At 42.1% G+C, this 17,539-nt stretch overlaps 1 protein-coding gene across 5 annotated transcripts in view; it reads left to right on the top strand.

Moving 5' to 3' along the window:
- The window catches only part of LOC127623319 (CMP-N-acetylneuraminate-beta-galactosamide-alpha-2,3-sialyltransferase 2-like), a 55,148-nt gene that overhangs the window by 24,845 nt on the left and 12,764 nt on the right, over nucleotides 1-17,539 (top strand). For 3 of the 5 annotated variants that reach the window (XM_052097732.1, XM_052097730.1, XM_052097729.1), the window contains one exon: nucleotides 14,826-16,673. In XM_052097732.1, coding sequence (XP_051953692.1) covers nucleotides 16,197-16,673 — 477 coding nt within the window. In that variant the 5' untranslated portion in view covers nucleotides 14,826-16,196. Of the gene's footprint in view, nucleotides 1-14,729; nucleotides 16,674-17,539 lie in introns of all 5 variants that reach the window. The other 2 variants (XM_052097728.1, XM_052097731.1) reach the window with 1 other exon arrangement.

Below are 17,539 nucleotides of genomic sequence, written 5' to 3' on the forward strand. Positions count from 1 at the left end.
TCATCCCTCCTTAAAAAAAAACAAAGCAAAAATTGAGGTCACAGCGAGGCACCAACAATGAAAGTGAGTGCGGCCAATTTTTTCGAGGCTTAAAAAGGCAGAAATGTGATGCTTCTAATTTGATAGAAGTCGTGATTATACACACCCGGTGCCTTATCAGGCTAATTAAGCCTCATAGAGGGATGGTGGTGCGACGAGCGAGAGAGATAGTTTACGGACATGTCCGTCATGTGTGTGTGTTTGTCAAAATATTGTTTGTTTCGCCAGGCCAGTTCTTGCTTCCTCCTTTCCATTGAACTGCTTTACACTGGTGCCGAAACCCAGGAAGGAGGAGGGATACGGTGTAGCTTGTTCCTTGGCCACTCCTCCACCCTCTAACGGACGACAGTCATGCCTCTCCGGGCAGATCGGAGGGAGTCCTCCAACCCCTGGCGGACTGAACGCCCCGCCGCATTCTCAGGGAACAGAAGGGGTCTCCCCCATCCCTGGCAGCGGTTCTCCCGCTCCAGGCGGTCGGCAACGAGCCCCTCCCCACTCTCGGTCGGCGGTCTCAGACCCCGGCGTGTTTCAGCGGCCGGTAGGGGACTCCTCCGCCCCTGACCGCTCCATGGCTCAAAAAGTGGCCAACATATTACAAGGACAAAAAAAGAGAGATAACAGACAGCACAAAATGGGAAACATTTTGTACATAAAAATTTAACATTTAATTATAAAAGGAAAATCTGGTAATACTTTACAATAATGTCCTATTCGTTAAGATTAGTTAATGCATTAGGTATCAATGTTAGGAGGTAGTAAGGGATAATACTGATGAACACAGAACTCCTAGCTGACACACACACACACACACACACACACACACACACACACACATCCATCCATTTTGGTTGGACTGACTCCCATGTTATATTGCGTGTTAGCTTGTTAGTCTGGAATAGGGTTTGGGATGGTTGAAGACCCAAGTTAAGGCAGCGTGGTCTGTGACTATCTTAAAACGTTGTCCCTCCAGGTAAGGTCTCCACTTTTCAATAGCCCAGATGACAGCCAAGCACTATTTCTCAGACAAGGAGTATGATTTTTCAGCACCATGGAGCAATCTGGAGGCATATGCAATGACATGTTCTTCACTCTCTGCTACCTGAGTCAGCACCGCTCTCAGACCACTATCGCTGGTGACAATCTGGACTTTGAATGGTTTGCTGAAATCAGGGGGAGACAAAAGAGGAGCTTCAGATAAGGCTTGCTTGATGTTATCAAAAGCCTTCTTGACAGTCCTCTAACCAGGTCCAAGTTGCGTCTTTTTTGTGGAAAATGTGTAGGAATGCTGCTCGCTCTGAGAAACAGGGAATAAATCGATGGTATCATCCTGCTAGGCCCAAGAATCTCTACAAGTCCTTGAGGGACTGTGGAGTAGGGAACTCCCTCACCACTTTCACCTTAGTTAATGCTGCTCCAATTGCTCTTAGTCTTTTACATCCTTCACTGTACCTCATAGCAAATTTGCTAGTTTGTGATTGCTAGTTTGGGATTGCAGTTTTGCAGGATGGTTTGAACAATCTCCTTTTCAGACATATCACTCTTGCAGGTCAGACACTGAGCTCTATACTGGAAAGCGAAATCTCGGATACATTCCTGGGCTCCTTGTCTCCTTTCCAAAAGCCATTTTATTGTTTCTGCTTTGTAATCGTCGGATAAGAATGATTGCAGAAAGGATTCTTTGAACTGCTCCCAAGAACTTACATTTCTCCTCTCTGCCGACCACCAATCTTTGGCCGTTCCTTTCAACACCGAGGTATGGGTGGCTAACACCTTTACATTGCAAAGGGGACATAAAGCCAAATACTATTCGCACCTTTCGATGAAGGAGACAGGGTTGTCACATATGAAAAACATATCTGATATCTAATCGTATAATCTGAATCATATTATTTCCCAAGGACATGATGTTATATTCTTCTAATCAGACCTGTTGTCTTTAGGTAATCTAATACAGCCTTAGTCACTTTTGAATTGTTATACAATAAATGAAAATCTGTCATCCTTTCTTTTGTCACAAACTACTCTCTCATTTCCTACCTATTTTTTACTTCCTGAGAAGAGAACCATACCTTTTGTGACAGGCTCTGTAACTAGTCATTAAACTATGTTAACATATACAACTTTTGATTTAAAAAATGTATTAGTATACATTGAAATTAACATTAACCAAGATTAATAAATGCTGTAAAAGTTTTGTTCATTGTTAGTTCATGTAAACTAATGTTGTTAACAAACTAATGTTAAGAAATGGAACATTAAGAAGTGTCACCTCACATTCTCAGTGGTTGTCATGTAAAACAATAAAGAAATGGTGCATTTTAAAATACCTCTAATTCATCCACAAACTAGGAAAATCATATAAATCCATACAACTATATATTAAGTACAATATATTTGTACAGATATTAGATAAACATAGATAGATAACACCTTTTATTAAAGTATAGGCCTATTGATCAAGGAACAAAATAAACAATGACCCATTTCCATATGGTTCCAAATTAAAGAACATGACTGGATGTTGACCTTAATTAAGAAACAAAATACTCAAAAATAAATAAGAAAAATAAAAGAGAGGCTTCCGGTTTGACGAACCAGGAGATGGCAGCTTAGAGAACGTGCTCCCGACAATTTCGGACAAAGTAACCCACTACAACCCGAATATTTAGAAACAAACTTAATTTAAAGTGTGATTTAAGACAGTGGGTTTTGAGAATGCCCAGAGGGAAAAATAAAAAGTCAAAGCAGACGGAGTTACTCGACGTCGAAGGAGCTAGCTAAATTTCATCGCCTAGCAGCGTAATGGAGGACGAGGAGGATATGCATACGCAACTCGAGCGGATCAAAGTGAGACCGAGATTCTGGCCTCATACTTAAAGAGCTGAGAGAGTTCAGAAAAGACAGCAGTCAGCAGCTGAACGCGATTCGGGAAGAAATTAATAAATCCAATACGAGGATCGAAGAGGCGGAGAGGAGAATTGACGCGACTGAAACACGGTTACAAGTGGCGGAGGATACCGTGCAGGAACTGCTACACCTTCAGATCCACCTAGACGCTAAGCTGACTGATTTAGAGGGCCGCCCAGACGAGAAAATATTAGAATTCACGGTGTTAAAGAGGGAGCGGAGGAAAATTCCCCATCGATGGTGGTGTATGTGGAGCATTTGCTGCGGGAGGGTTTGGAGCTTCCAGCTACATTTGAACTTCGAGTGGAAAGAGCTCACCGTGCCTTGATGCCGAGGCCGCCCGGGAAGCCACGCCGAGATCCATCGTTGTCAAGATGTCAAGCTACAGGATGAAAGAAGAGCTGTTGAGAATGGCCTGGCAAAAGCGAGGATTTCAATATCTCGAAAAGAGTCAATCTCGATCACGACTACTGACGCCGGATGTCTTGAAAAAGCTGAAGGAATATGCCAAGCAAAAGCGGTATTGAAGGAGAAGAAAATCCGATTTCAGACGCCGCTCCTCGCCAGGCTTAGAGTTTTCTACCAGGAGGGAGTTGTGATGTACGGTTCGGGCGGAGGAGGCTACGGAGGATATGGCGAGGAGGGGTTCCCGGTGTCGATAATTAAACACCGGACTCGCTTTTGGAGCGGATCCAGCGGTTCACGTGGCACACCGTCAAGAGACCAGGGAACCGACACAGAGCTGGCAGGGCTTTAGATTTTAAGGAAAGATTACAGGCTTTCAGACATCAGGATTCAGGATGACTACTAGTTAACTGAGAATTGCTTGGTGCGAAGTTTACTGGAAATATAACGGGTGAGTCTGTTGAGTCGTTGTTTTCTTTTTCCGCTTGGGACTCTCAGTAGAGAGAGGAATTAACGCTAAATCCTTTAACACGTCCTGTTTACTAAAGAAGCACTGAACGGGCTGCATAACTAATTAAGTTTATAATGTAAATGTCGGGAGATTTTCTTTTATGTTGCCAAGACAGTCATGCATGAAGGCCCTCACCCATTCGTAAGGGGGGAGGCTTTACCTCAGAGCCCTTTTTCCATCAGGGCTTCACCAGGGTCAATATTAAGACCCCACAGTTGGAAGTCTTTTTATTTCTGTCTTTATTGTTCTTATGGTGTTCTCGGTGTCGCAGCAGTTCTTGCTGCCGTTCTTTGTAGTTTGTGGGGTATATATTGTGATTCTCTTTATTACTCATGGTCATTTAGGGTTATTTTTATTTATTTTATTATTATTATTATTTATTATTTTTTTATTTTTATCTTTTTTTTTTTTTTTTTTATTTTTTTTTGTCGCTTATTTCATTTCTCATTTTTCCTCTTAGTATACACTGAATGCAATCAGTTAAAATAGCAACTTATAATGTGGATGGCCTTGTCAACCCCATCAAGAGAAGTAAGATATTAACTAAACTAAAAAGAGAGAGAGTTGAGGTGTGCTTTTACAGGAAACACATCTTTCGGATACAGAACATGCTAAATTAAATCGATTGGGCTTTAAGCATCAGTACTCATCATCATGATACGTGCGGGCACAGGAGGGGGTGGCAGTATTGATATCCAGCAAGACTAGTTTCGAACCCATTTTTGAAAAAAACGACACGGAGGGAAGATTTATTCTGGTGAGGGGAAATTTAGGGGCTCATTGGTTACCCTATTCAACATCTACGCTCCTCCTAACTCTGACTGGAAGTTTTTTAAACAGATATTCGATTTGATAACAGCGGAGACCCATGGGGTCCTAATCTGCGGGGGGGATCTCAACATTAGACTAAATCCCAAACTGGATGCCTCAAGTACACACACAGTCCAGCCCAATTGGATAAGTAAAAAGATCAATCTGTCTATGAAAGAAATCGGATTAATTGATATCTGGAGAGAATTAAACCCTTCAAAGAGAGACTACACTTTTTTTTCAAATCCACACTTGGTGTATTCGAGGATTGATTATTTTTTACTTTTGCTCAAGATCTAAACAGGGTAGTTGGCTGCGATGTGGGGAGCATGGACCTTTCAGACCATAGCCCCATTTATTTAAAACTAAATCTTGAACAGTACCGGAAAGACACTTTATGGAGGTTGAACACATGTGTACTAATTCAGATGAAGGAACAAATTAAGAGGGATATTGCTGAATACTTAGAACAGAATGACAATGGGGAAGTTCCCCACCAATAGTATGGGATGCATGTAAAGCTGTGCTTCGAGGCAAGATAATTGGGTACAGTGCTCACCTAAAGAGAGTAAGACAAAAAGAGTTAATTCAGTTAGAAGTAGAACTAAAACAATTGGAACAACACCACAAAGACACAAATGATGGGAAAAATAGAGAGCTACTTAGGAAGAAAAAGAACTAAATAAATGAGATTTATACAAAGGATATACAAAAAAGTTAATTTTACAAAACAGAAATATTATGAAGGGGGCGGAAAGCCAGCAAATTATTAGCATATAGGCTGAAAAAACAACAAGCAGAGAATTCAATTCATAAAATAAAAAATCCTATTACTAATTCGATGCATTACAAATTAAATGAAATACAAGATTGCTTTGAAAATTATTATAAAAAACTATACTCCCAGCCTCAAATAGAGGGAGAGAAAATGGAAGATTTTTTTCAGAAAATTCATCTGCCCAAATTGAATAGTGAACAAAGTAGGAATCTTGTAGCAGAAATTACAGAGAAAGAAATTCGATCAGCCATATCGCATCTTAAACCAAATAAGGCACCAGGTCCGGACGGGTTCCCTTCCGAATGGTACAGAGTCATGGAGGGTTCTTTGACCCCGGTGCTGCAGTCCACCTTTAACTGGGTTCTTAAAGAGAATAGTATACCTCCCTCTTGGAGGGAGGCGGTAATATCCTTAATTCCGAAAGAGGGGAAGGACAAGTTTGAATGCGGTAATTTTAGACCAGTAAGCGTGTTGAACCAGGATTATAAAATATTTACCCATATACTATACAAACGAATAGAGGGACTGCTACCATTAATTATTAGTATTGACCAGACGGGCTTTATTCGCGGAAGACAAACTCAAGATAGTATTAGAAGGACTTTACACGTAATTAATCATATAACAGAGTATAATTTAGATGCAGTACTAGTGGGGCTGGATGCAGAAAAAGCTTTTGACTGTGTAAATTGGTCTTTTTTGTATAAAGTTTTGGACAAATTTGGATTTCACAGTACCTTTATTAAAACATTACGAGCTTCTCACGATAGCCCAAGGGCAAGAATTAAAATAAATGGGGCTGTCTCTAGCCCCTTTTCATTAGAAAGAGGAACAAGACAGGGATGTCCAATTAGCCCCTCCTGTTTGCAATCTTTATTGAGCCCCTGAGCCAATGGATCATTCAGGACAACAATATTAAAGGAATTGTTATGCGTGGGGAGAACAAATTATTTCGTTGTTCGCTGATGATGTACTGGTGTATTTAACTGACCCTGAGCAATCGTTGGCACGGCTATTTGAATTATTGGAGCAATATGGATCCTTTTCTGGTTATAAGTTGAATGTTCCAAAAACACAAATTCTATGTTTTGATTACAACCCTTCTGTAAATATGAAAAATAAGTATAATTTGAAATGGGACTCGGTTTCAATTAGATATTTAGGGGTGAACATTCCAAGGGACTTGACAAATTTGTTCTCACTTAACTACCTCCCCTTGAACAAAAAGATCAGGGAAGACATAAGGAGATGGGATCTTTTACCTTTCCTCAATTTCGGATCACGCGTGGAATCTGTCAAGATGGTTATTTTGCCGAAGTTGGTGTATCTCTTTCAGTCTCTTCCACTAGATATTCCTGACCAACAATTCCAGGAGTGGGACAAGCATATTTCAAGGTTCATTTGGAAGGGACGAAGGCCAAGAATTAGATACCAGAGTTTACAATTGTCAAAAATCAAGGGCGGGTCAGCTCTCCCATGCTTAAAAGACTACTATATTGCTGCTCAACTGAGGCCATTAATATGCTGGTGCAACCCAGATTACTGTGCTAGATGGAAGGAGATTGAGGGAGCTATATCAGATGAATTTCCAATTCAGGCTGCAATTGGGGACAAGGATTTGCTATTCAATTTAAAGGAATTGGGAAACCCATGGATATGTTTGTCACTTAAGATATGGAGCAAGGTAATAACTCACAATAACCTGAAGGATGGGGTAAAGGTTCTGAAATGGTGTGCATTCGATACAGATTTTTTGCCTAATAGATGGGACGCAAGATTTAAGAGATGGACCTTGCAAGGTTTGACAGCATACTGTACATTTTTGTATAAGGGCACTATAAATAGCTTTCAAAATCTGAAGAGGCAATTTGGCTTAGATAAGGATGATTTTTACAGATTCCTTCAGGTCCGGCATCATATGGACCAAATGCAGAAGAGGTGTACAATAGTAGGCTGGGATAACATTTTGTTAAAAGTGTTTATGGAGGCCTATTTTGCTGGCTCTAACCGAAGCTCATCTCAAGAATATACAAGGGGCTACAACAAACAAAAGGTAGTTCACTGTATGTAAAACAAAAATGGGAACGGGAAGGAAACTTTGTTCTAAAGGAAGAAGATTGGGAGAACTTATGTAAGATACAGTGGAAAACTTCCAGTTCATCTCTATGGCGAGAGTTTTGCTGGAAAAACCTTGTGAGGTTTTTCATTACTCCAACTCAAAAGAAGCACTACACCAATTCTTCAGCGTGTTGGCTGACATTGTGGGTGCCTTGAAGCAAATCATTTTCACATTTTCTGGTCTTGTACAGTGCTGATCCCATTTTGGAGGGAGATATATAAAGTTTTGCAAAGCATTTTTCAGACGGATATTCAATTTAAATTTGAGTCTTTATATTTAGGGGCCTTAGCAACAGAAAATGTTTCTTCTCATGTCAAATACTTATTTCAGATCCTAAGTGCTGCTAGTAGAAAAGCTATTACTAGAAGGTGGTTAAAACCAGGAAGACCTATCGTAGAGGAATGTATTGACATTATCTATGATATTTTCAAGATGGAAAGGATTACCTTTGCTTTGAGATTGCAACAGGAAACTTTTTTTGAAAAGATGGGAAAGATGGATAACGTATATTACTCCATTACGCCCATCATTTGTTTAAAGTGGATTTTGGTTTTATTTATTTATTTATTTATTTTTTTCTCTACTTTCCCTCGGTAGAGGGCTTTATGAGTCATTGAGATTTACCCCAACATGTTTGTTTAGTTCTCATTTTGATTTTACTATGTCTAAAAATGGTTATGTGTATGTAATGTAGAATGAAGGCCTAATGGGTCCCTGATTACTATAGTAATGGTTACCGAGTCTGTGATACTTTTCTTTGTTTCTGAGTTATTAATGTACATTTACAGATGACTTAAGGAAAAATTTGACATGTAATATCATTGACTTTATTGTATGGACCTGTAAAATCAAAATAAAAAAAGAATTAAAAAAAAAAAAAAAAAAAAGAAAAATAAAAGAATACATTTATGAACAATTATACATTGTATAGGGATAGTTATATTTCCAATAAAAAGAAGTTAACAATATAATTTGATAAAAGTGTGATTTTTATTGAAAATCAACAATGAAAAAGAGATTTGCCAAAAACACACATAAAAGTCAAAACTTAAGCACGTTCACGCCTTTTAGAGCATCACGTGTATTGCACAGTCCCGTAGTTCATCTGTTTATTGGTAAGAGATGCAGAGTAGCAGAAATAAATGCTATCAGACGGGAATTGCTGTAACAACATTAAATGATGGAGCCCCCGGCGTCCTGCTTTTCGCATTGCACGTCATCTTGAAGTGGTGGCTTTAAGGATAGAAACATCTCAAACAAGTAGGCAAGAGCTTTGCTGCTACCATAGAATGTAAAAGCTGAAATGTATTTTTATAATTGGATAGGATGGAGAACATTATGCGATCTCAAGCGACTCACCCACACACGCAATCACAATTGCGTGATTTAATCTGCCTTAGCAGCAGCAGTGAAAGCAGCACGAGCCACCTGTTTGCTTGATTTCTCACCATAGTCCTCTAATAGCTATAATTGAGCTGTTGGCAACACACTAATGTATGTTAAAATACATTATTTCGTTGCTTTTACTGTGAAAATATGCCTTTGCATATTGCTTACAAACTTGGATATGATTAATGCAGTTGTGATTATTAAAATTTTTTTAATTGGTTCCTCAGGCAAGTCTGCACAAATTGGTTGTGAAAGCAGTGAAATTATTGCACTTCTTTTTTGCCTGCACTGGTTTCTGTGCTCCACATCTTTGGTAATTTAACTCAGCAGACGCTCCACAGAGAATGTGTGTCTCTTTTCAACAGAAATCTATGGTCACAAGAGAGAGTTCCAAAGATAGAAGCACTTCAACTGGAGTGCCTGCAAAAAAATGAGCTTGAGAGACAGACATCCATAAAGATGATGAAAATGTAAAGTCTGTGAACAAAAATGAGGTGAAAGAAGGTTTGGGAAATGAAATGAGAAAAAAGAAAATGCAGAGAGAGATGGTAGACAAAAGAGAATCTGCTTTTTTTTAGAAATGATCTTGTACATTATAGCATGTACCATAAAGATGTGCCAAATATTTAGTGCAATTAAAAACAAACAGCTTGCTATGCCTCCTCATGGGGTGCTGTAGATGTCCATAATGAATAGTTTTCACATAGAGAGTCATATACTGTAGGTCTTTAAGTCAGCTTGTTTTACTTGTTACAATGCCTATTTTTATTGTGTTGCTTCTTATTTTCTATTATTTCTCAAAATCGTATCTACAATGGGGTCCAAATGTCTGAGACCACTAGTAAAAATGGCTCTATTTTGCTCTTTTTCTTTTCTTCAAAATCTGATGATCCATTTTATCTCAACATGTTCCAAAGATAATCATGCGTGCTTCAGTGGAAGAAAGGAAACCATCTAGGTTACTGTTGTAACCTCCATTCCCTGATGGAGGGAACGAGACGTTATGTTTAAGAAGCAACACGAGGGGTCTCTCTTGAGAGCCTCGTGCATCTCTGTACTTGAGAAAAGGCCAATGAGAAATTGGCATACACAATTTGCATGTCCTGCCCCCAGGTATAAAGGGAGGGAAATGCGTCTGTTCATTCAGGATTTTGCCTGAGGAGCCGACAAAGAGGTTCGGCCGTAACAGTGGCTCGGTTCAGCAACGTGGCCAGGAGGACACAACATCTCGTTCCCTCCATCAGTTACAACAGTAACCTTGACGTTCCCCATCTGTCGCTCAATTCAACGTTGTGTCGAAGAAGCGACACTAGGGGTCCAATTTAATCATGCCATGCGTTGAACCGTGTACGTGCACTGCTGACACAGGTGCAGGCAGGCAGTTGCATGCCAAAATGACAGGCCGTGTCAGACTGTACATACCCTTCCCCAACGCTCCATAAGATCGTCATAACCTTATGGTACCCAGAAGATATGGGGGGAACAAGGCGACATGCCAAGCATGGGAGCAAGCCATGCCAGCCGTGCCTTTTCTATCTCCATGTTTCTCGCATAGAGTTAAAGCGTCTGGGGCCATCTTAACGCTATCACACGCATCGGGGAAGGCGTTCTTTCCCAATTCCTATTCTTTCAGGGGGAAAGACCCTACGGAGACCACACCTGCCCAGGCTGGGGGAGGTAAAGTGTGGTGGAATACATCACATGGGATTTTAGGAGAATGTGGAGAATGGCGCAGTGGTAGATCCTACCTTATTGGGAGGGAGAAGTTGCTACAAACACGGCATCCGGGGAGCCGAGTTAGTGGGATCTCCTGGGATAAGAGCGCACGGTTTTACCTCAGTGGAGGGAAAGGGCGCTAGGTGCAAGCGGTACACCCGTTCAGTTGTTACCGAGTTCTACTCAACCCTGAGATTGTAAAATCTCGTAAAGGTATTGAGTGTTGCCCAATCCGCTGCTCTGCACATGTCTGCTAAGGAGGTGCCTTTGGCCAGTGCCCACGAGGATGCCACACTTCTCGTTGAGTGTGCTCGAACTCGCAAGGGGGTGGGCACGGCCTGGATGTGATAGCCTCTGTTTGGAGACAGTGTTCCCTTTCCGCTGTCCACCAAAGCAGACAAAGAGCTGCTCAGAACGTCTAAAACTCTGCGTGCGGTCCAAATAGATACGTAAAGCACGCACAGCAACAAAGGGGCTGGGTCTGCCTCCTCCCAGGGCAGTGCTTGCAGGTTCACTATCTGGTCTCTGAAGGGAGTCGTAGGAACCTTGGGCACGTAGCCCGGTCGCGGTCTTAGGGTGACATGAGTGTCTGCCGGACCGAACTCCAGGCAGGTGTTGCTGACAGAGAACGCTTGCAGGTCCCCGACCCTCTTGATGGTGGCAAGCGTGATCAGGAGGGCCGTCTTCAGGGAGAGGGCAAAGAGTTCCACTGATTCTAGCGGCTCAAAGGGGGGTCTCTGAAGGCCAGAGAGGACCACTGAGAGATCCCAGGAGGGGAACAGGCTTGGCCGGGAAGGGTTCAACCTCCGGGCGCCTCTAAGGAACCTGATAACCAAGTCGTGCTTACCCAAAGACTTGCCGTCTACTACGTTGTAGTGGGCCGCAATAGTGGCAACGTACACCTTCAAGGTGGAAGGGGACAGCCTACCCTGCAGAAATGAGAGCACTGACACGACTGGGCACCTCTGTGGGTCTTCAGACCTGGAAGAACACCAATTCGCTGAAAAGGACGTTCAACGCTGCTGTGTATTGCCCTTTTATAGAATTAAACTCTTTTACAATATTCTCTTTTAGACAGCGCTGTCGAAGCGCCCAGGGGCAAAGTTGCACTGCCGTGCAGAGAAGGAGAAAGCCGCTGATATCCAACAGCATACGCTCTTAAAGATGAGGTGAACAGTTTTGTGAATCGCAGCTCGCTGCTCATACAAACGGTCGGCTCTGAAGAAAATGTCTTAATGAACAGACGCATTTCCCTCCTTTTATACCCGTATGTCTGGGGGCGGGACATGCAAATACTGTCTGCCAATTTCTCATTGGCCATTTCTCAAGTTTAGAGATGCGCGAGGCTCTCAAGAGAGACCCCTTATGTCGCTTCTTCGACACAATGTCAAAGTGAGCGACAGACGGGGAACTGACCTTTTCTGCAAATATATATACTGTACATACATACTGTATATATGTACATACATACATAGACATATAATAAACATACAATTCTAAAATTCTCTCCCTCCATAGTCCCACTATGAGAACCCCCCAAAAACATAAAGTATCTACCCCATTTTCCATTAAAAGAATCCCATATCCCCAACCTTCTACATGTTACCTCTTCGAATGCTGCCACCCTTCCCATCTCCTCACACCACTCCCGAATTGATGGTGCTCCCACCGACTTCCAACCGCTTAAAACAATCTGCCTGCCTTTCATTGCACTGGTGAGGACCCAATATTTTATGTATTTGTCACCTACATCGATGACTGCCCCATCACCCAAAACACAGAGTCTGAGGCAAAATGAAATCTCAATGCCCAACATGTCACACACAAAATTCTGTACCTTCAACCAAAATTCCTGAATCTCAGCACACCACCAAAAAACATGGGCCAAGTCCCCATCCTCTGATTGGTAATCCCAGCAGGTAGGTGTGTATTTAAGACCAAGCCTATACAGTCTAGAGGTGGTCCAATAGAGGAAGGTGCAGGAGAGAGAGATCGTTTACAGACATGTCCGTCATGTGTGTATGTTTGTCTTTTGTTTAAGTTAATCATTAAAACTATTATTTATATTTCCAAGCCGATTCTTGCCTCCTCCTTTCAATTTACAATACGTTACACTGGTGCTGAAATCCGGGAAGGAGGAGGGATGCCTGTCGTGGAGTCCTCGAGCGCCGCTGCCTTCTGCCGGGGGAGGGAGTAGCCTGACCGCCCTGACGTGGTGAATGGCCGCCGTCCACGAGGCGAGTGGGCACTGGACTCCCCGACCGCCTGGAGCGATGGAGCCGCTACCAGGGGCGGAGGAGTGCCCTGCCATCCCCCAGAAACGTGGAGGGGTTGACAGAAGACTGCCGTCCGCGAGGGGAGGAGGGAAGTGACTCCCCGACCGCCTTGAGTGGTAGGGCTGCTGCCAGGGGCGAAGGAGTGTCCCCAGGAGTCGCTGTGAATGCGGTGGGGCATTCTTTCCGCCGGGGGTCCTGGGTCTGACTCCGGTCTGCCCGGGAATGAGCGACTGTCGTCCGCCTGAGAGGGTGGAGGAGTGATCGAGGACCATGCGAAGGTGTATCAGAGAACCGTTTTTTTTTTTCCATCTCTCTCTCTCACTGCCACATTGGCCTTTTCCCTCTCGTTTAAATTTTACAGTGTTTTTTTGGGGGGTACTACACGGTTACAGGAAGTACCCCCCTATTTAATTATTTCTGTTTCTGAATCTCCCTCGTCAAGGTAGACGGGGATGACCTGCCGGCAGAAGGCACGCCCCTCCCCAGGGAAAGGGGGGGTGTACGTCATGCCGGGGGCACCCCAGCCTGAGAGAACGAGGGAGGAATGTGGCAGGGCAGAGGGCAGGTCCGGGTCGTGATTCTACACACCCGGTCCCTTATCAGGCTAATCATGCCTCCGATAGGGATAAAGGTCGACTGCGGAGGATGGTGCGGGAGAGAGATTGTTTACGGACATGTCCATTGTGTGTGTGTTTGTCTTTTGTTTAAGTTCATCATTAAAACTATTATTTATATTTCCAAGCTGGTTCTCGCCTCCTCCTTTCCATTGAACTACGTTACAAAGGCACACCCTTGTATCTGTAGATACAGACTTGTAATTTTTTAGAATCCCAGCCCACACTCCCTCCTCCAAGACGGTACCAAATAAAAATATTTCTCCCATAATCTCTTGATAAAGGTGAAAGCTCCATTCCCTAGACTCTGAACTAGCAGGGTGAAATACAATGATTCCTCATGACCTTTTCCAAAAGCAGTAATCACCACTCCAGAGTATCTGCCACTTTAGGGGGTGTATGCTACTCCCAAAAATAGTACAGAACAGGTACCTAAAAATGGGAATCCCAGAATGTTGAGCCAAATATCCAAAGGATCTCTACACTCCACTCTCATATAGGTCACCGAGTGTAGTAACTCCCCCTCACAATCCACTCTGACCAGCAGAAAAGGGACTTATTAATATATAATTTTGGGTTCAGCCATATGCTCGAAGCAGCATTCAAATAAATGTCTGAATTAAGATGGAAATAAGATAATGGAACAGTTGAAACTTTTTCAAAACACAGTTTTTTCCCCTTATGCATTTCATAGTTATATTTTTGTGCTGGAATTTGGGTTCAAATTTATTAAAGAAAAGTATTTTGAGAATGAGACACATTTTGGCATGTAGCTCTGTGAACTATTCTGGCGGTGCACAAATTTATTTGTATTTTTAATTATGCATGGCAGTATTATGTGCAATTTTCTTTTCCAGAGCAGCAGACTTTTAATAATGGTAAAAATGTGTAAAAAGATGTAAAAATTGTTTTACAGTTTCCTCGCTGAAAAATATTGGACCAGTTGTCTGACCATTTGAATGAGACCTAATCAGAGCAAAAAAGTAAAGCATTGGTTTATTGTCTTGCTTAGAATTTGGGCATACAAAATGTTGTTTTTTTTGTTGATAATTATGAAAAAAAACTTATAACATTTTTGATTAACTAACATGAGAATCATTATTAATTCCATCCCTGTATTTTTTAGATGTTATAAATAATTGTACTCTTGTCTATCACCCTGTAGTATGAAAGCTTGCCTTGAATTAAGATGAGCAGCTGTAGACAGCTGGATGTCAGCATGACTCTGATCCTGATGTGCTGCACCCTCTCTGACTGACAGGTCTCTCTGGCAGCAAACTGGCAAAAAAAAGAAAGAGCTCACACAGGGGAACCAGCACCAGCATTCCAGAGATTATATATTTGGAGATTACAGGACAACTGCAGGTCAGGACACACTGCCTCGTTGATATCAGAGTTCCCCACCCAATCCACCTCACCAATTCAGTTAAAAGCTCTCATTGTGAAATTGACTTCAGGACTGCAACGGAACAGGCATGTGTATGTACTCTGCTGCTATCTTTCCTGCTCATCGATGCTAGACAGATGCCATGTTAGAAGAAAATCTGATGGAGTGCTGACCTTTCTGGAGGTATTTTTTAAATCCAGCTCCTTGCAGGTCATAACTTTCTAAGCTGTTTCTCTCCCGAGACCACCCAGATCCTTTTTTTGTGTTTGAATCATTAGATCCATTTCTTCAAATGTTTTTATTGAGTAAATTTTTATTATGCAGGGAGCTGGAAAGGGTCAAAGTGGTCAAACTATCAAACATACTTTTTTGACTGTCAAATATCCAAGATTGGAACTTTCAGAGTGCAAAGTGTAACTGTTGGAACCGGAGGGCAGTTTAATGCCAGCTATGCAAAGACAAAGAGTTAATTTATCTGCAAACAGTTTCCATTGAAGACACTGTAAAGATGGGGACAAGCGCACTAAAGAGAGAACACTAAAGGCTGAATACCTACAGGATACGTAACTACAGAAGATCATAAAGAATATTTGGAAAGGTTTTAGGATGTACATTTGAGCTTTTTTTTTAAGTTTTTTTTAATTACAAGCCATCAAGAAAACTCCACCCTTTTCCTCCAGTGTCTACAGAGTTTCATCTTACCAAAATTGCTAGCTAGACGGAGTGTACAGACGCAGACAAACAGGATTACAGAGACACGCTCCAACAAACCTCGACTCATACAGAACCGTAATGGCACAGACACAAATGACTGCCTTGCTTGTCTGGCACTGAGATGTCAAAACCACAGAGTGGGCTATTCCTCCAACTGTCTCTGCGTGGAGAGTAGAACGCATCACACAAACGCCTACAAGCAGACAGAATTTTAGAGGTGAAAGACTGGTGTGTTTGAACTGTGGTTATACAGACAGTTTCAAGGCAAGCAGAAAGAGAGATCTGGTGGTGATCCCATTGTGTTGCATGGAGAGAACAAAAATTGAACGGTAAAAAGATCCACAGCAGACTAATGACACATTGAAAGGAGTAGACTGACATACGGAAAGAGCATTTTACACACCAGTTTTTGTGTGATTTCACAGACAGAGTGAGTCGTTTTGTTTATCTTGTTGCCCTAGTACACTGATTAGTACTGAGTCAGGACTGAGCACGGTGGCAGGTGCCGGTTTATGGCAGTGGGGCGGGCACATGCCGTCTGTGCCTCAGCAGCGAGAGGGACGCTTGGGGTTTGGCTGGGTTTGGGGCTGGGCTGCGTGGGTGGGAACTCAAAGGATGTCACCTGGAGCTGGAGCTGGAGCTACGGCTGCGGGAGAACGAGGAGCCCGGCGATGCTCCCTGCGGGTCTGTGTGCTCTTGGGATCCCTGGCACTCCTCTTTCTTACCTCACTCTTCTTCTCCTTTTCGCTGAGAGGAGGTGCCACCCTGCCTTACCTTGAACCCCCAGCATGGGAAGAATCCCACAGGGTTAAACTAGTGCCCAGCTATGCTGGTTCCCACCGGGTGATCCCTCCAGAGAGCACCCAACAGAAGACATGCGCCTGTGCTCGGTGTGTGGGCGACCCGGGCGTCTCCGACTGGTTCGATGAGAACTATGACCCAGATGTCTCACCCGTGTGGACACGGGACAACATTCGGCTGCCTTCAGATGTATATTACTGGTGGGTGGTAAGTAATCCTCTTATAAATCTCACCACTACTTTAACATAACATTGTGTCCACACCAGATGCAATAAAGTGACATATATAAACTTCTACAGTACAATGCAAAAGCCTTAGGCATATTAGTTGTTGAACAAAAACATTTGCCTTATGATGGTTATTTTAATAGGAAATTTGACTTTTAGATTTCCACACATTCCTTTTGCAAATAACTGTGCACAAGTGTACCTAGGAGAACTGGTGCTGTTTTCAAGGTATATTGATTTCGTTTTTTTAAGTTTACTGCAATTTGTGTGAAGTTACTTGATAAATAAAAAAATTATTCATTATTATTATGCATCATTTTTGAAAACATCCTCTCTATACAATGTTTTTCACAACTGCTGAAAACATTTGCACAATACTGTATATTAAGTTATAGTCCAATTATAATTAATGGTCCAATTCCACCATTATTTGGCAAAATATGTTACAATATGTGAAAACAGTCATTTTAGTATATATTTAGTATATTTGTATCAAAACTCAGATTTACATAGAAAAACACCTTCCCAGAAATCTAATCTAAAAAAGCATGTTCATGTATGATTTTCACTAATATCATTCACATTCTTGTCTGTATATACATATGTCATAACCAACCACAACAGTGGTAAGCAACTAATGACATTTTATCTTAATTTCACTTTGATTCTATTTCTGTAGCATCACTCTTGGTAGCCCTGCACACTGTGACATCTCAATGGTCCAAAATCCTGCTCAAGACTGGACATTAAACATTTCTGATTGGCTGTGATTGTGTCACATCATGCAGCAGTTTCATGCTCAGCTTGGACTGACAAATTGCTTGATCCTGAAAACATGTTTTGAAC

This window comes from Xyrauchen texanus, chromosome 29 (assembly GCF_025860055.1).
Source record: "Xyrauchen texanus isolate HMW12.3.18 chromosome 29, RBS_HiC_50CHRs, whole genome shotgun sequence".
Classification (NCBI taxonomy): domain Eukaryota; kingdom Metazoa; phylum Chordata; class Actinopteri; order Cypriniformes; family Catostomidae; genus Xyrauchen; species Xyrauchen texanus.